At 43.4% G+C, this 20,020-nt stretch overlaps 1 protein-coding gene across 1 annotated transcript in view; it reads right to left on the reverse strand.

Moving 5' to 3' along the window:
• dlgap3 (discs, large (Drosophila) homolog-associated protein 3) overlaps window positions 1-20,020 on the reverse strand; it is a 117,465-nt gene that overhangs the window by 14,563 nt on the left and 82,882 nt on the right. Inside the window, exons 3-4 of the mRNA XM_047605915.1 lie at window positions 6,733-7,892; window positions 1,344-1,552 (exon numbers count right to left, since the gene is read on the reverse strand). Of these exons, the coding sequence (XP_047461871.1) occupies window positions 1,344-1,552; window positions 6,733-7,818 (1,295 nt within the window). The 5' untranslated portion in view covers window positions 7,819-7,892. The remainder of the gene's footprint in view (window positions 1-1,343; window positions 1,553-6,732; window positions 7,893-20,020) is intronic.

A 20,020-nucleotide genomic window follows, 5' to 3' on the forward strand; every position in this document is an offset into this window, starting at 1 on the left:
ATGTGTATATATATATATATATATACAGCAGATCCATTTGAAAGGTTTCTGGAAGTAATGGGACAAGAAGGAGCAGCTGCAGTGAGCTGTTTGATGAAGAGCTGCAAGGTGACACCCTTCACGCCTCCATCTTCTCAGTAAAAGCAACTCGCTCTTTTCATGGTTCCCTGCTGCTCACAGAATGTGTGCAGCATTAAAATCTGATCATGGCTGCTCACAGGACTAGAATAACAGCTAAACTAACAGGTGTTAACAAATCAGCCTGGACTGAAATGTTCAAAATTGCCACTTTAAGCGTTAAACAATTTGCACTTGAGACTCATTTCAGGTGCAGCCAAACTTAAGTATGCAGCCTGAGAGCCATTTATACTCGTGCATTCTGGCTTGCTACCCACGCCACCCAAATTGTCACTGTGTCTTTTTTGGCAGATGGGTTAATTTTTGTTTCTGCTTCCTGCTTCACTTTCAACAATGACGACTGAAGCTTTTGCCATATATATACGAATGACAAGTTATACAGGCGTTTGTGCCGTCGAACCTCCTCAGTTAACTTTTCCTCTACCTGTTCCATCTGTATTGATTCAAATCTGTCAACTATCAAAACTGCAAAAATGGAGAAGCAGCCGGAAGTACTAAAGTGGAAACACGCTACTAACGGTGCTAGAGTCTGCGTACACTCTGCACTGTCGTCATAACTAAGTTGTCTTTTTTTTTAAAACTTTTTTTAAACTTTTAACATCTAGAGAGGAATTGAATTAGCAGGATTATATGCTATAATAATAGGCATGTTAAAATAAGAAAAAAAAACATTTCCACTCCACCAATGAGAAGCCAATGTCAGCAATTCCATAACTCTCAAGGTCATAAAGCTTTCAGCAACATTCCACCGTTGTTTGCTTCTTGCTTTGCGCGTCTGTATTTGCCGGTGTTTTAAACATTTGCATTTCGTTTCCATAATTGGTTGTGAGTATATGCATAGTCAGATTGATGTAGCTTATGTTTTGCCTATTTGCCATATATTTTCTAGGTTGCAGGGCACTTAGCTCTCTTGGCTACCAGAGTGGCGCAGCAGTACTTCAGATTGAAACCAAAAATAATGGGATAGAAAATTAATGTGTGTAAACATTAAATTAGCATAATGAAAATGATGGTCCAACTTATTCTCGGAGCAACCAGCACTTTTTTTTTTTTTAACAGAAACAGAAACATTAATGGTCATTGCCTAGGGTAAAACTAGCAAAGCTTATCTCATCCCTGTCCATCTTGTTTATTTACATCAGAGCATAGTAGGTCAAGGATTTTCTATTTCATGAATATAGACACAGAATTTTTTGGCATTTGACCTTTGATCCATGCTGATAGACCGTCTGAAGGCATCCCTCTGAGCGATCAGCGTGGACTTCGGCGAGGCTTTGGGGCTTGTGTCTGAGTCGGCGCTGTCGTCGTCACCCATGGCCTTGATGTAGCTGCCGCTCCGCATTCGGCGGCACGGGATCTCCCCACCGCTGTCAGCTCCGCCACCATACCCACCTCCCCAGTCTTCTGAAGGGACCTGAGGCACATTCACATTCATCCAAATATACTCATAGTCAAATGCAGGTCTCAAAATTACCAAGTTTTGGATGTGAAAATACAACATGTAGTGTGAGTATTAATGTAACAACCATGAGGACCAGACCCATCGTCAAACATTTAGTAGTGGTATAGAATGGGTTAAAATGTGTTAAAAGTAAGTATGCATTCCGCTTCTACAGCAAATGTTAAGGAATCACATTGTGAATTAATCAGTGTTGAGATATTGAAGATGCTTTCACTGCAGTGTTGGCAGGTTCTTCCCAATATCTGTTATTAAACTCCAAAAACTTGTCACAACAGAAATATGTTTCACATTCGAAAAATATTTCACACCTCAAACAGAAGGAAAGGGATGATTCCAACCAACGGCCCTGGCTCACGTGCACGCAGCACACATCAGATATCTCAGTCATGCTCATGCACGCACACACACACACGCACGCACACACACATGCACATATACGCATACATGAGAGATGTCGTCAGAGAAAGAGAGAAAGAGACCAAGGGACTTACAGAGAGAGAGAAACTCTGACAGCTGGAGAAACACTGACGCAGAGAAGGAGAAACAACGTAAGCTGGAAGCCGGCAGACGGAGAGCAAAATAAACAAAGACCCAGAGCGGACAGCGGACAGAATGTAGGCGGCACACGCACACGCACATAGAGGCAGACACGGTGACATGACAAATGAAAATGAAACGCAGGAAAGAAGACAGACAGGCAGACTGACAGAGAGACAAATGACTTTCTGATGGGAAAACAAAATATGAAAACCCGCTGGAGACCGTCAAGTACGAAACTAAATAGGACAATGCATAGTGAAAAAGTAAATCTGTTAAAAAATTAAGAGTTTTTCTGGTATATTATTGAACTGGTTTACTGTCAGATTTTATACTTTATTTACCTGTGAATTTAAAAAACAAATGACAGTTCTCCTCTTTAAAGCTCCTTCCGATTTTTTTGTCCACTAGGGGGCTACCAAGGTGACTCATGTCATCTCATCTTCTACTAGCTTATCTTCACTATGGTCGCAGGGACCAAGGTAACTTTAAAACATAAAATTTGGAGCACTATTAGTCCTACAAGAGGATGCAACCAACATCTTTGTTTCTGGCCATCTGATTAATGTAAGTCAAGTTACAGAAAGCATCTCGATTCATATCTTGCTAGCTGTTTGACCATTTCTCCCAGCTAATCGCTAACTTTGTGGATTAAAAACGTAGAATTGAGAACGTAATAAGGAGTTTTTTAATGTAGAATGTAATGTAAGCATTGGGCTCTTCAGGAGGTGATGTCATGGTTTTGGGTTTTGAACACACATTGTCTTTTCCAGTTTTATCTTGGACCGTGATGTCTCTACTTCCTGTCTCGGTTTTCCTGCTCCGTTGACTGTGTGCTTCTCACTCATTAGCCTCACCTGTGTCTTGTTTTCACATCAGCTCTTAGCCTCCCTAAAGTCAAGTCTTTTGTCAGCTGCTTCATACCCTCCTGTGTATTCAGCGTCCCTGTTAATTTCCCGGGCGTCCTTATTCATTCACTTTTTTGATTCTTTTGTATATTTTTGGACTCCTCTGGTCTGTGTTTTCCTCCGTTGGATTTTCTTCTTTTCTGCTTATTTGGACTTCACCTGGGTTAACGAGGCCGCCCCCCTTCCTTCTCGACGCCGGTAAGTTTAATTAAATTCACTATTGTTTGCACCTCCTGCCTCTTTGACGGTGTGTCCTGCCTTTGGGTCCACTTTGAACAGAATGCCTTACAAAAGCTCTTTAAAGCTGATGACGGATGCAGAGTCGAGCGATGACTTTACGTGGGTGCTCTAACCGTGAGCGATCCCTTTCGTGTAATGACAAATCCAGCTTTAATTAGAATCATAGCAAGTGACCTTGTGCACGTAATCCTAGTTTTGTGCACCCTCATTCGGTTTGATGTGCGTGCGTTCATCTGATCTCACTTCTTTTCCAGTGTAATGAAAGCTTGACACTGTCCTACAGTAAGTAACGCAGCTGCTTGTGTTGAAGGATCTTTCGTTTTTTCGCCATGCGCTCTCATACCAGCATGTGACCAAATGAAAACACCTACACGCATTGACACACACATCGTCAAGGCCCCGGGGTTTGGCCATCCAGCTGAGTGTGTGTTTTTAAGGTCATCACTTAAAAGATGATTCAGCCTAATCTCCCCGGTCCCCTGGCCCTCCACCATCTCTCATTTCCTTCAACCGGCACCTTCTCTCCCCTTTTCCCGTTACCCCTCGGCTACCATCTTCTCCTTTATCTCTTTTCTATCCCTGAGCTTGCTTTGCTATTACCACTTCCTTCTCCCTGGCTCTTCTCTCCCTCTGTCTTTGTCTCTCTCGCCCTCGCCGCTTCTGTCTAGATTTCACTCTCGCTCCATATTCTCGATTATTCCCCCCCTCCTTTTTTTTTTTTTTATCATTCCTTATCTATCACATACAGGCCAGGCGGAAGGGTGAGACGTAGGGAGAGGAGCGCGCCGGGCTCTGATGCCGCACATAGTGATTGGCTTTGTCACCAAAGGAGAAACCCTTGTAAGGGTCCTCTTGCCTCTGACCGCTCCAATTCAGACTTGTGAAAACTCACATAGGCTTGGTTGCTGTTTGTCCCCTCCTGATATGTTGCAGCAAACTTGAACGACTACAGAGTGGACTTGTCAGAATGAGCATGCACATGCTGTAGAGATGCTACAAGTAAAGTAGGGGGGATTGGAGTGTGACTGAGGAGGGAACGTTTGCTTGCAGCATTCTTTTACTGCTTTTTAAAGACAGCAGATTTCCAGTATTTACGTTCTCCTGTGCCATTGAGACTACTATTATTAGCTGTTTCGTTTTTTATGTTGAGCTACGTTCTATTAACATGTTTCATTTTTTTGTGTGATTGCGTTGTACTGTACGTTGTATGTTGGCACAGATGTATTGTTAGGTAAATCCACATTGAGGCACAACTAAAACCTGTGAACTGGGCTAAGTTGTTCCCAGTCTTACTTAATCCTGCAGATATTAAGACATATTAGCAATTTGAAATTGTATGTCTGACAAATGTTATAAATATTCACCCATTTTAAGATCTATTTCACGTTTGACTGTTTGGTTGAAAATACTTCCTAGGAGGTAAAACTCTGGCTCTCGATTATGTTCACCTGCTAGTATTCACTTTCTAACTTAAGCCAGGTGGCCTTCGGTTTTTAGAGCTCTTTTGCTGATAAAGTTAGCCACAAACTACATAATGAGAATGCATCAAAACCATAAAAGTCTAAGCTCATACACTAAATGAGCTAAAAGATTCTATAAAACTCCTAAACTGAAGCTTTTCACTGCAATAAACATCTTGCATATAAAAAATGCTTGGATTTACAGCCAGTTGTCGGGTGTATGGTGCTTTCAGAAAAAGATGTTTTAGCTGGAGCGGTTGTTTCAATATTGCACCTGTGCAGCTGTTTGTTCTAAGGTCTGGTCCTGGCGGAACAGACCTGAGCCGCTCCATATCTGCAGCTCCAAGCCACGGATCAATGTGGATGGCCTCAGCACATCTAAGCGCGGCACAAAATTAACTCAACATGCAGTCTCCCCAAAACTGCTTGGGACCCCTGGAGATATGAGAAAAGCTGCAGCAGAGAAGTTCATTCCATGTCCTAAAGTGCGAATGTGATGGTGCCCCAAAGCACAGAGGTAAATTGTGAGGGAGGTTGTCTTTTGGAAACACGCGCGGCCCCGTTCTCTCTGTCTCTTCTATCGGCAGACCTCAGCTGTGTCTAAAGGATGAGAGTTGGAAAATCACCAGGGACTCCTGTGGCTACCTGCTGTTTCCGTAGAAACACAGCCTGCATGGCAGCTCTGCCTCAACACAGCTGGAGGTGTGTGTGTCTGTGTGTGTGTCTGTGTATGTTTCTAAGTGTGCGCTCTCTCTCGATGCCTTTTAAGATACACTGGAACAGCCAAAAGGTTTTCATTTTCAGGGGATTCGTGTACAGAAAATGAATGAATGGGCCCTGGGAAAATCGAAGTGGGAGCAGGACTGTTGGGAGAGAGAGGGGAATAATACATGAGTAATTATCACTGTTTTCATACTTGCAGCAAGATAGTTTATCTAGTCTCTCGGGTGGACGTTTTACTCTTTCAAGTCCGGGTTTAGCAATATCATGTTTTCGACACCTTTTATCAAAGATTTGGTGCAACGCAAAACTCTTGTTGTGTAAAGGTTAAACACCTAAGGAGCTGAACAGAAAGGCATGTCCAAGACAAAAGGGAAACAGTAAAAGCTTTGGAAAAAATGTAATGGTGATTTTGTGATAAAAGGCAAATTTCTACTGCCTTGGACAGGAGCAGTTTGTCATACTCCATACTTTATCTAAATCAAATTTACCTTTAATTACGTTACTCCCCAAATAATCCCTACGTGAAGGCTTAGTAGTACTGCTTAATGGTGCAGGGATAGGTCTTGGAGCACTGCATGACACTTATTAGTCAGTTGTGCCAGTGTTTTCCCCAGCTTTCTGCAACCACCTTTTTTTTTTTTTAAATTTATTTTTTAAACGGCAAGAAATTCTATGATATATGGAAAGACAAATTCCGGCTTGTTAAGAACAAATGGGCAGAAAGACAGCCAGGTGGAGTTCAATCCATAATGAAAAGGTCAATCTTGACATTTTGTTATAGTTGTATTGTCACTTTGGGCGAAAACTAATTTGTCTAAATGTTGCAGGGCCTTTGGCTGTAGTGGAATAGCAGACTGATTTATTTTAAATTAAACCTAATGACTGAAGGGAACTTGGAAAGTACCCAAATATTAGTACATGTGGACTTAGTGTGTAAAAGAAAGTTGTTATATTTTTAGCTTGAATCTGTACTATGATGTTGTTCTGAGGCATGTGACAACTCTTCTTAACACAAACAACCGTCAAAAAAATGTTCCTGTGCTACAGCTATGGGGGTTAACCTGCATGAGAAGTACAGTTTCTTTATGCACTGTTGTGAACTGTCCTTATTGGTGAACTGTGTAGGAAGAACGTGCTGTGGTTTATATATTGCTCTACGCTGAAGGTCAGCACCGAGATTCAGAGTATACCACTCAAATCATACAGTATGTACACTGGCTAGCACCTACAGTACATACAGCACAGTGTTTATACGCAGCCATACCTGCAAGTAGTGGAAGGTCCTCTCCTTCAGCTTGTTCTCGACGGGTACCAGCGCTTTGTCGTAGCCTCCTCCCCTGGTGGAAGGATACACCTCCCTGGCCTGACTCACTGTCATAGCTGACCAGGTGCTCCTCTTCAGGGAGTGACCATGGTGCCCGTGGTGTCCTCCTCCCTCACTCCCAGCCAGAGCCATAGTGGTACAGGCCATGCATTCCCCAGATCCCGGCCCAGCGCTTCGTTCCTTGGGCTTCTTCATGGTGAGCTCCTGAATGGCAGCATCTAGGCTTTCATGTCCACTGGGATACCCCCGCCTGCCACCGCTGACCAAGAAGCTGCTGTCGCTGTCCAGGTTGTCGTCAGAACTCCACCAGCCTGCTGTCCTGCTGCGGTGGCGTCTGCCCGACTCATGTCGAGAGTCTCCACTCTTGCTGCGTTCCCGGGACTTGCTCCTCCTGGTAGAACGAGACTGGTGGCCTGAGTACTGGCCATCCTCGCCTCCACTCCTATGGCCGCCCCCTCTCTCACCGCGGTAGTCCCCTCCTCCCCTTGTGCCGTTGTACTCCCGCTTGGATGGCGCTTCCAGGGAATGGGACTTGGCGAAGAGGCGCTGTACTGAGTTGACCAGGTGGCGGATGCGCGAGGGGCTCTCGCTGCGTTGCTCGGCGCCTCCACTAGCGGTGCGCTGGTACTGCAGCGTGTGGAAGCCATCAGGATGGAAGGGCACCTGCTTCTCAAACTGGTCTATCAAGTTTGGGGGAATGCGGTGCATCTTCCCTCCGTGGCCTGAGGATACGCACTCCTCGCAAGAGTCAAATGACTGAAGAGGCGGGTGCTGGCTGAGGTGGGAGCGGGGAAAGGTTCCCCCTCCGGAGTGGCTGTGGGAGTGTGAATAGGAGTGCGAGTGGTGCCGCTCCAGGGCCAACGCCTCAGCTGGGCCTCCCGGAGGATAATAATGGCCATCGCTGTGACCTTGATAGTAGTCCCTGCCCGGGCCGTCACAGTCCTCAGGTGTGCAGTGGCAGGGGGCTCCTCCGCCACCACCAGAGGAATGCTGAGACATGCTACGGCTGACATGGTACCCTTTCATAGGCCCCGGACCGTGGTGGGCGGTCCGGGCCGAAAGGGGGCGCTGTGGGCGTGACAGGGCTGCACTGGTCTCACCTGGAGGCAGGAAAAAAAAGAGATAATGCACTTATTATACAATATAATTATGACATGATGAGGATGTGCTATGAATCTATCTGTCCAATACACTGCAGCATTTCAAGAATTTGATAAAATCTGTATAAGGTGAACTTGATTTGCACAGCTAAGTAAAAACGGCTGCATAGTCCTTTAAAAATATGACTGAGTGGGTATGAAGTCTAGTTTCGCACTATATATGAGACATAAATGTGGGAGGTGCAGTGGAGTCAAATTCATGGTATGACTTTCAAATGAATCACAAGAAAGCGAAATACATCTTGTTGACTGACATCCAGGCTGCTTTCTCTCTTCTATCAAGTGGCCCCAAATTGAAAGTCTACACAAAGTTATGTTTTTTTCCTTTTTCTGATTAACATTTTTATTGATGTTGCACTTCATTTTTCACCCAACTAAAGACAAACACTGCAGTGGTGTGTGTTCATCCTGCGGGCTGCAACAAGCACCCACAGACGGTTTTCTTATTCTCATTCATCTCAAAGGCTGCTAGGCTGATAAATGAAGAATATTATCCATTCTTTCTCTCCCTCTGCCTCCCTTTAATCTGCGCCTCTCTCCTGTTTAGCACCTCTTGCTCCCCTCTGCCTTCTACCGTTTTATTCATCAGTCCAGCACTCCTTGTCTTCTTTTTTTAATTTCCATCTAGGCCGGCAGGCAGTCTCCGAGCATTCACGTGATTTACGGAGTGTGTTTGTTGATCACTCGCATCCTAATGCAGAGGAGATAGAGAGCGGCACCATCCAAGCGTATTCACAAGAGCCTGTGAAAGCCATTACAGAGTGATTTCACTCTTAGAGAACCAAGCGAACAGTAACAGGATGCACAATATCCAGGTGAGCAGGTAAAAACCAACCCCGCTGTTGACTCAAAGGCATAAAAGTGTAGAAGATGGGATCTTCTCAACCAAAAATGCAGCAAATCGAATGAGTGCAGCAGGAATGTGGCACTATTGAAACACATTCAAGTCCAGGTAAACACAATGAAAACAAGACCATCTTTGGATTGCATTTCTTTTAGGCACATGGCTAACAACTATTCAAAATGCAGTAATCATGTATTTTATTGGGCTGGCATTAATTGCTGCTGCTGTAATCGCATCCTCTATTAGCCATCTCTTTGCTAACTACGTAATGAATCACGGGCATGCTGCCTGTTCATAATACACACGAGCATTTCTAGATTTGATTAAATAGAGATGAAATTACTTCGATGAGAGCCAGGATCGAGCCGCTCGGCTGGCTGGGATTCACAGAGCTCCTACGAGCACATTCGCACCCACGTTCGCCGACTTTTACACAGAGATGAGAGATAGGGGACAGATGCTGGGATAATCATTAAATAGAGCGTGGCCTGTTTGCCTTGATTGGCTGAATGAGAGCTGCCACCCAGAAAGCTTACCCACATCCAGGCATGTCAATTGGTGTAGCCGTGACGACGGGCTTCTGCAAGTCAGCGTCCTACCGTGGACAGAATTCAGACAGCCGTGGCACCTGGTTGAACCGAGCCACCTCATCAACTATTTGAAAGTGGGTTCATTTGAATGAAAAATGCTGCTATGAGTTTTTGTTGTTTCAGCAAGTTATTTGAATTTTTAAACCAAACTGGCAAAATTTCTGTGAGGGTAAAACCTATACTGTGTAAAAGAACGCAGCCTTTGGACGTTCAACGCCAATGAGGAAGCGCTACATTTCTTCTGATGGATAGCAGGGGGGACTCTAGTCGTTGTGTAGTCTTTGACCCTTCTTCTCTCTTGATGTGTTTGCTAAACATTTTTTAAATAACTTTATGGTCTGAATCATAGTTTCAGGGTTGTGATCACATTTATAGTTGAATAGACGATGGATCAGGCTACGCTTCAGGACATGACTACCTTGAGAAAGACCTCTCATCCCATATAGGGTATTTATCAATGGCAAGTAAGTGAACCTCAGATTTGTGTACTTATACCTTGCTGTCCCAAGTCCACAACAGTAATCCCCCCAGTATGTCCTTGATAAAGCAGATGGGACATGTACATATCTTTCGTACGGTCAGAAGCTGGGAGGACAAAGAATGGTCATTAGGTTATTTGGAACCATCCTGTTATTAGAACTGTACCTGGTGAGATACGTACTTTGAATTGGAACTATACTTGACCAATGACTGATGATGATGTGAAGTCCATAAGGCCACAAATACAGGCATGGATGCATATTGAGAAATGAATGTAGTCAATTCTGGCTCCAAAAGATACCAACATGGCAGTGCCAGCACACCAGGACTGGAGGCTTATGGTTGATGTCGCGGTGCATTTCTTCACTTCTTTTATACTATGCAGGAAACTTTAACAATCCTGCTGCCACTGTGCCTATTGTGTTCTATTTTTCAAAAGCTGAGATGTAGGCGAGTTAACCGCCACCACAGATGACAACGACAAAAACACTAACACTTGTGTTGTTATTACCTGTTTTTTTTTCACTGCCAACTCAAACATATAATCAAATGTCAAACAAATTCACACAATATAGAGAACACTAATGTAGCTGGTGGTATCACAGCATAAAGACAAATAAAACATTTTCCATAATGGGAATAGGCCAGAAGACGTCAAGGATATATGGTGTATACTGGGTTCTTAGTAAAATAAACTCAAATTTTTTCTGTTTTTTGAGAAACAGAATTACAAAGCTGTGTCATTCCAAGTTTCAGCGATTTAATTTAGGCCTGAATTTTCCATCAAATAACATGTTGAGACAGATATTTTTGTTTGCAGCGTGCTGGTGGATGCATGTGTCCCTGTTTATGAACAGACAGCGGCGTGAGCGGCGGCCCTCTGTCTGCGGGAGTAAATTAAACCGTGTTCTGTTTATTATGAAGTCTTTGGCTTCGGAGCAGGCTGCTCGCTGGGAGCTGTCAGTCACGGCGTCACACGCCCGAACATGTGGCTGCACAAGCGCACGCCGAGGTAAAAAGATGGTGAGGTATAACGGACACAGCTGAACGTTTGCCGGCACTTTCCTTTATTTCCTTCCCTGTATCCATCTCCCTCTCCTCTCAGGCTCTCCTCCTGACCTACTTCCATCCATCCTCGAGTCATGCCACTCCCTCACCAGCCCTCATTCTTTCTTTGTTTTTTTTTCTAATTCGTCGTCTTTTTTCTTAACCTGTCATTCAGTCTTGGTACTTGTCGGTACCATGTTAATTACAAACTTTGTTTCCATTCTTCACATCTTAGCCACTTCCTGCCTGTCATCCATCAGTGTTCTCTATTATGCCTTTCTTCTTAGATAATTGAGGTATTATAGTAGTGTGCACACACATTATTCACCTAATAATGCTCCTTCAAGAATCTTTCAAGGTGCTGACTTTGTTCTCTCCTTTTTCATTACTTCGTCTCTCTGTTTTCAGAAATGTCTTCTTAGTAAATATAAATGCTCTCCAGCTGTTTCAACTGACCCCACCTGCTTCCCTCTCTTTTGTACTCCACATATTTTTATATCCCCTTTCAACCCTTGAAGAACCCACCCCCCTCCTCCTCTTTCTGCAGGCGTATTCAGTAAACGTATTCAGTAGCTGCTCAGTTGGAGCTGTACGACATTCCGTCATTGTTTAACAACGCTTGGCATGGGCGAGATTGTTACAGAGGCTTCAGTCTGGAGCGGTTTCATTTTAAATATTCATGCGATCGTGCCAGCTGCTCTGACCCACTTTGCTAACAGCTGAGTCTGCCTGCTCTCCGCGAGCAGTGGGTCAAAGGGTGTTTCGCATCGGTGAAATGCTGGAAATTCAAAGCTCGGAAAAGCAGAATTGATAAATTCTTTTTGAAAACGTCGGCAGGTTTTTCTCAGGATCAGTGGTCAGAAACATCTTGAGCGAAGGAGTGTTTAATTAGTTAGACGGTTATTCCATCTCAAGGACAATAATTCAGCGAGAAAATTCGTAGGTATTTACATGTGGCATGGAATATTCCTGGAAGGCGATTTCAAGGATTCAACGCATCGACAAGGATTCTGCTGAATCCGTGTGCTCTACTGTTTCCATCCTCCTTTAGCACCAATTAGCTGAGGATACAGTCGACTGTATAAAGCTGGAGGTGGCCTCTCCTCCTCCGGCACTAACCTTGTTAGCAGTTTTATTTTATTGATTATTTGTTCAGTTAGAAGTCACGAACAGTCATTTTTTCTGTTTTAACTGTGTTTCTCAAACTGGGGGTTGGGCCCCTCTGGGGAGACGCACGTCCACTGCAAAGGAAGTAACCAGGAGCAGAATATGGAGTAAAATTAACGAATTATGTTTGAAAAAAACACCACTAGAATCGAATATGAATATGTTTGGACATAACAATTTAGTTAAAATCTACACCAGCGTTGCCATATTGGACGGTTTCACACCCAATAAAATAGAGGTGGGCAGTTGAATAATTGTTTTTGAATAAATGCTTCGACTGCATTGTTTTTTATGATAGGCTACTCTAGAGCAAGTAATTTGGGTGATTAAAGTACTAAAACAAAATCAATAATTTGGGCGTATTTTACAGCGGTTTGGCAATTTGGCAGGAAACCATCAGTTATATCTGGCAACACTGAGCTACACAGCAGTGAATGAACCCACTGATAATGGGAGGCATGAATTAAAGATAACTTGAGTAAAGATTATGTTACAGAAATTGGTAGAAATCAAAAGAGTAATGTGATGTTTGGGGAAATGTAAAGCAAGCTAACAGCTTAGTTTGGCCTAGCTTAGCAAACGGTGCGGTCACAGGGGAAACAGCTCGTCTGCTTCCGTCCAAAGGTAACAAAATCCATCAATGTACACCTATAAAGGTTACTAATTAAGACTATATATATTTTTAATGCATTTAAAACCAAAGTGTAAAAACAAAACCGATGCTAATTGCTGAGCTAAGCTAGTTGTATGCCTACAATAGCTCAATGTGTAACATGCAGATGTCTTCTAACTTTCCTCATGGCAGCCTGACTGACTCGAATGTCAAACTTTACTTTTCATTTACATATAAAATGGCAAGAATTAACATCTCATATGCGTAGATAGGATGCTTTACCAAAGTCAAATGGGAGACAATGGCAGACAATCATTTGGACAAGGCAGCCAGTCTTGGCTTCCATTGAAATGGGCTCACGCTGCAAGGCGGTGGGTATTGTGTGCCTGAATACTGGCATTGTTTGACTGCAGATACAATGAACCAAGCTACAGCGTGGTCTGAGACAGATACGTCTACTCATTTAAGAATACAAGAACGTGAACTGTACCTAACCCTCGCAGTATTGTTGTGAAACAATGTGAACGTTTTCATTTGTCTGGAATCTGTCCATACATGTGAGTACAGTAGACTTCAAAGACACTATTAACTGCTGGCACTCTGGAAGCCCGTAATGGAGTGAGACAGACAATAGTCAAATGTATGAAGATGGGAACTGGAAATAATAATAGAGGATTGGCTCGGATATGTGTTGGCGTGCCCCTTCCTTATTTGCCAGCCAGAGCCGTGCATGCTGGGAAACTGGCAGAAGCACTGATTTGCTCTTCTCAGCTTTTACCCATGAATGATCTATTTTCATTTTTCCACTGTCTTTCTCTGATATGCGCGCACACACACATACACACATATACCACACACTCTTCTCTGGCAGCCGTAGCTAACCCACCCATCATGATCCAGAAAGAATCTGGGATGATGGGGAAAGATGGAGCGTTTCAAGGGTGACCTGAGGAAGGGAACCCGTAATTATATGACTGCCACAGTGAAAAGAAATTTGAAGCACTGCGCTCCGGTTAAGATATTGTAGCATCTGATTTCAACTTGCGCTTGCTTACACATTTTTGAAAATTAAAATCTGGCTGAAAGTGAGGATGGAAATGAGAAATGCAGCAAGACAGATGGAAGAGAAATGTTAGCGTGAGAGGGAGTGTTAAAGCAAATGTGTGTGTCTGTATGTGTGTGTGTGTGTGTGTGTGAGAGAGAGAGGGAGAGAGATATGATGCCCACAGCACAAGGGAAATGTGCTCCCATCATAAGGGCAAAATTGAAAAGTGCCTAAGGGGCAATTCTTCCATCTTGTTCTCCCAGTCTCCTCCTCTTGCCCTGTTTTCCCTTCTCTCATGCTTCCCATATTCTCCTTCACAAACTGTTTTTCTCCTTCTTTCCCTACTCCCCACACATACACACACACACACACACACACACACACACATATACATATCCCATATATATATTTCACATATCTCGAATTCTTAAACTTTCACCACTGACACTGTTCAGTTCAGTGCTTCATAGGAGACACAGAGTTAGAAGAACACATTTTAAAATAAACTGGGTCCGATGTTCACTTCTCCCTATTAAAATTCACCGTACCATCAAAACGATTCAGAAGCCGTTATCTGAAGTTACAACAGTTGCATAACGCTGCTTCAAGGTTAGGGAAAGGGTGTTCTCATTAAACGCAGGATGCGATACGAGCAAGTACATTGGAAACCCACTTGGGACGTAGTTATTTATCATGCTTGTTCGTATTTCCGACACATAGATCAAATCTCATATAATATAATTCCTTTAATCAAACCCGAAGGATGGAATAGCGGCACAGAGTGTATGAGCAGAGTAACTCATTAAAACTGAACAAGCAATTAAAAGCGTCAATTTCAAACATCCCTGCTTCGTTTTCTTTGGCGCCACCACTGGCGATGGTTGGAATTGCAGGTGTGGTTTTCACCCACACTTGCCAGAGACACCCAGTGCGTACAACAATATATAGAAATAGAAAAAAATATAGGTGTATAACCTGCTGTACTCCATTGCACAGACAATCCCACTGCTGTTTATAGGTGAGTTGTAGCGTCCAACAGCCTGCAGCTGGATACAAGAGCATTTTATAAGTGTTGTTACTACAGGCTGTAGAAAATATTTAAAACATCTAAAAAATTAATTTGTAATTTAATTTGTGATTTTTTTAAAAAAAGAACGAATAAATAAAAATGTATGGCAGTCGACCTTTTACTCTTTCAGAAATACCTCATTTTCATCCTTGCCTCTCAGGCAGAAAAGTCATTATTTACCAGCACATGGCCTGAAAATGGTTTTCAGTCTTTCCAGTTTGTGCATGTCGCATTTAAATGTCTGGCCACTTTTGTAACTTAGCCCATCTCTCTGATAGTCAAGTCACAGTTTATTAATTTATTTATTTATAGAGCACGCTTAAAAAAAATGATAGGGGAACTGATAGACAATGGGCAGTGATTTTCTTTTAATTGCACCAAATGTATGAAAATCAAATCTTTTTTTTCTTTAAAACCACCTGCCTTGCCTAACATTCATTAATATGATTCAGTGAACTTGATGAAGAAAAGCATTTAGCATAAATCTGTATGTTTACGCCACTGAAAACAGCCTGAGAGGACCTCTGACTGTGACTTAATGAGAGGGAAAATACCAACACCACTTAGCAGAGCGCTGCTCACTTGTAATTGGCCTTCATTTTCCCTCCCTGCCTCGGATAACATGAGAGGACATGGCCGGGGATATTAGACGGGGGTAAACAGAGATCAAAGGCGAAGAGAGAACAGCATAACAGGCCCATTCAGAGAGTCAGTCATTAGATATTAGGCCTTAACCTCCTGCTAGAGGGTCCTTCAGCACACGCATGTACACCTACCTCCTTCCTAGGTCTGCTTTAATATCTCTTCTTTCATTTCTTGCTTTTCTCCACCTTTATTCCCCCGTTCCGTCTCCACTTTCCTACACTGGCATGTCATCTCTTCCGCTCCATATCATCACCTTATAACTATCTTTCCCCTCTAGCTCTTTCTACCCCCCCTCCTCCTCTCTTTCTGCCACTCTCTCTGTGGATATCTTCTCCTTCTCTCTTGTCTGTCCCCGGAGTCGCTCCTGTTGTGTTGTATTACAATCTCTCCTGACAGAAAATCAAAGGCAGATGCAGAAACCACAGCTCAGAAAGGAGCGGAGACGCGCGCACGCTCACACACTAACAGCAGCTCGGTGTCGTGTCCCAGTGTCAGAAAGTACCGCGGAGTCTGAATTGGCTTTTAAACCCGTCTGTTTTTCGCCCGAGTGTGCTGTTTTACTTCTTTAGCAGCTCAAAATGAAAAATGAACTTCGCAGTTCCGGCATGCTGTAAACTGGCAAGATCGATTTGCTCTTTTCTGCTTTCGGCAAAGAAGGGTCTATATTTTTTTATTGTTTATTTTTATATTTATATATTTCGTTCTTTCCTTGTCCTTCTCATGTGCACACATGCAACCTGTAATTAAAATTACATTTACTATACGTATATAATACGTATGAGTCCTAGGAAATTTGAACATATACAATCCAGCAACTATTGGAAATCTAAATGGAACTTGTTCTAGACGGACCTTGTTCTATTGTTTCTGAAGTAAAGAATGAACTAGTAATAAATATTTAAAAAAAAAAAAAAGTAACTGACAGGTGATCACAGAGAAGCAAAAATCACAGCGAGAGCAAAGACAAAATCCAGGGACTCACGAATTAACACCACGCCAGTGTGACAGATCCCCCCGTTAATCAGGTACCAGTTCGTACTCTGGTCCCCTTCACCCCTTCAGACACTCCTCAAACTCCTCTAAGCGCTGCACGTACAGGTACACTGGCCGCAGCTGTGTCCAAGGATGCAAATCACAGACAGGCAGACAGGCAGGGGGGTGGACACACACACGCTCACTTCTAACCAGCTGACTCTAGTGTTGCTAGGTTACTTGGTGAACTAGGTTACTACATGTGGAACATTTGCATAAATCTCACATAAGCGTACATACACCAGCAGGAAGAGAGTGCCTGAGACAGTGGAGCTGCTTAAATGGGATCAATCACAGGCGATCGAGCTCAGCTCGTCTTCCGAGGGTGCGACCGTGTCAGAAATGCATCCGTTTAAGACGCACGTGTGTGTTTTTAGTTGGAAATGTCTTGAAACACGATTGTAGGCATGGTTTGAAATGCAAATGAAGTGTGTGTACAAAAGGCAATATTTGCATAACGTATGTATGTACGTACAGTTTGATGTAGGATTGCCGAAGTCCTTTCCTTTCCTTTCCTTTCCTTTCCTTTCCTTTCCTTTCCTTTCCTTTCCTTTCCTAACACTTCCATTTTCCCTCTTATTATTCCTTCCGCAACGCCTTATTAGAGCAAACTAATATCAGTGCTCAAGGTACAATATAGTGTTTGCAGAACTCGAATATCAAACAGATGGAGGAGGCTTAATAACGCTTAATTTCATTAGAAGCAAAAGTTGCAGTTTAGAAGCCATCTCGGCTGAGCAAGAAATGTGTGGATCTTTTAGAGAAAAGGCGATCTCGCTGCTACTCGAGGGAATCGTGAACAGGACGTATATTGCGCATGCACGCGTGCGCAGGTAGGAAAAGGCGCGCAACGTACAACCCAAAGATGCACACGGAAAGACGAAAACTGTGTCGCGCTGAGAGGTGTTCTGTCACTTCTGGCAGCAGGGACGCAGCTGTGCAATAGGTGTGAAGTGACAGGCGGGGAAAATGCTGTTTTTTGGTTGAGATTGTGTATTCGTGTGTGTGTGCGCCACTTCGTCCTGCTATTGCGGCACTAGTTCACCCCCATTCAGCTACCACCACGAACACACCAACATAAACATAAAACATAAACCCACACACATATGCACAAGCCACAGAGAAACTAAACTATGACCTCAGAGCTCTGTAGGGTGGAGAAAATAAGTTTGCCAGTATTTTTGTTATTGGAGATGAGGAGGATTTTTGTACATACAAATCATGCCATGCTTGTGGCGATGGGTGTGGTTTAGGAGTGACGGCCGTCAATCCAGTTGGTTGAAATTACCTCTGGGTTGAAGGTTAAAGGTAAACGGTTCATCCAGTAGCCTGTCAAGTACTCAACGGAAATGCCTGCTCTTTACCTTCAGCTTCCATCAGCCTGTCTCCTGCCTGCAGCCGAGTGGCAGCTGCGGCTCAGCGATTTGAGTAGCAGGCCTGTGACTGGAGGGACCGATAGGAAGTAAATGTGCGACGGTAGAGCAAAATGAGCAGCGCTTTGCCCCCGGCACCCGTAGCCGAAATGGCCTTCAGCAGGGCACCCAACCCCCCCTGAGCCTCCACTGTACACACCTCCACACTGTTCAAGGTGCGTGAGCAAAAATGTATTGCATAAATGCTTACAACAAATTCCCCTGCGTGTAAGCACAGGACAGTGTCTTCTTCTTCGCTCACAGAAATGACTGAAATGGAAGAAAGGCAGGGAGGGAGGTTCCACACGAATACAAAAGCCGCAGTCAGTCTTAGTTAATTATTTGGCTGCGGTCGACGCTTGAATGATGTAAGCAGAGCCTCATTTTGTGTCCATTTCAATGACATTTACAACAATACACCACACCTGTCAGAGACTTTCCGGGAGGTGGAGAAGTTAATGGCCCTTCAGCGCAGAAGATTTGAAACCTGTGTTAGATTCACACACGGATATTAAGAACCTAATGTTCCTGAACAGAATAAGTCATTACCAAGACCAGTTTTCCTCTTAAGTTTCTCACTCAGTGTTGATGAAATGGCAAAGACACAAAATTAAATATTCGAAGGAGCAGCTAAAAAAGTGATATAATTGTGCTATAATGAAAACATCATTCACCTCTTGGGCCCCAGTTAACTTTCCTCCTCGGACAGAAACGCCGCCGTACACCCATGCTCGCAGCTTTATGAGGGCACCAGGTTAAATGCTAATGTCATCATGCTAATATGCACACACTGTGTATGCGGACATGCTAATGATCTTCTGTTATGTCATTTACTATGCACACCCAGTTTAGCAAGTGAGCATGGTAATGTTTGCTAATTAGCAGGGACACAAAGTTGGAATAGGAATACCATTAGTCTTACGCATATTTATGACCATGAGTAAAATTTAGATGCAAAATCAGGAGATCACGATTGACTTCTATGTGAACCACTAAAGTCTGTACAATATTTCTTGCCAATATATCCAGTAGCTTTCATTTGTAGAGACTTGCACTGACAGCACTTTGGGCTGTGACACATCAAGCCAATTGGTCATTAGCCAGTGTCGGGCCATTGGTTAGCAGTTTTTGGCACTAGTTTTTGCAGTGTCTCACATAGTTGGCACTAATTGGACCCCTTGTTGACCGCTCTTCAGCCAGCCGAGCATGATGAATTTGCGGCGTGGTGGTGAGTGAGACCACTTTAACTCGGCAAACCGAGTGTAGTAGATGAGGAACAGAAGTTGCAAATACACCGAAAACCAACATCGGAGGGCACACATAAAATGCTCTTCTTGCTCTTCTTCTTTTATCATACCATATAAACATGCCAGTATACCATTATTTTCACAATGGCCATACGGGATGGAATAAATATAGTGTAACTGGATGATATGGATGAGGAGAGCTGTGTACGACAGTTTGATGCTCTTTCTTGTTTCCCAGGACTTTTGGGCTTTCCCTTTTCTGAATAACAAATACAGACTACTGTCACCTGCTGGTCTTTGTTACACTGTAGGCCTTTGAGGATAGAAATTTCAATCCTGTGTATGTGTTGCACATATGTCAGAATTGACAATAAAGCTTAGTTTGGTACCATGTGCTTAGCTAGCTGTTAGCAGTAGTCTGTGTGTTCATGTACACCTTGAAGCTGGTAGTTCTGTGATGGTGGTTTGGTGTGTCTGTACCTTAAGTCTTACACTTACACTGATCAGGCATAACATTCTGACCATCTTCCTAATATTGTGTACGTTTCCAAAACAGATGTGACTCCTCGGAGAATGGACATGGGCCTTCTGGGGGGTGTTCTGTGGTGTCTGGCAATAGAATGTTGTTAGTACTAAAATGAGTTGTGTCACACTTGATGTGAGCATGTATTACTCTGTCTCCAGTGGAAATGGATACTATAGCAGATGCTACAAAGCATCCATGACCCTTATAGAAAAACAGCCTGCCTTTCCTCCCTTGGAGGCCTCCCAAACAAAATTCAAATTCCTTTTTCTTTTTTTCTTCAGCGCAGGTGAGCTGCAGTTCCATTATTACGTCGCTTACGCACAACACTGCCAGACAAAAGTAATCTATTTC

Source organism: Mugil cephalus, chromosome 14 (genome assembly GCF_022458985.1).
Source record: "Mugil cephalus isolate CIBA_MC_2020 chromosome 14, CIBA_Mcephalus_1.1, whole genome shotgun sequence".
NCBI classification, from domain to species: Eukaryota; Metazoa; Chordata; class Actinopteri; order Mugiliformes; family Mugilidae; genus Mugil; species Mugil cephalus.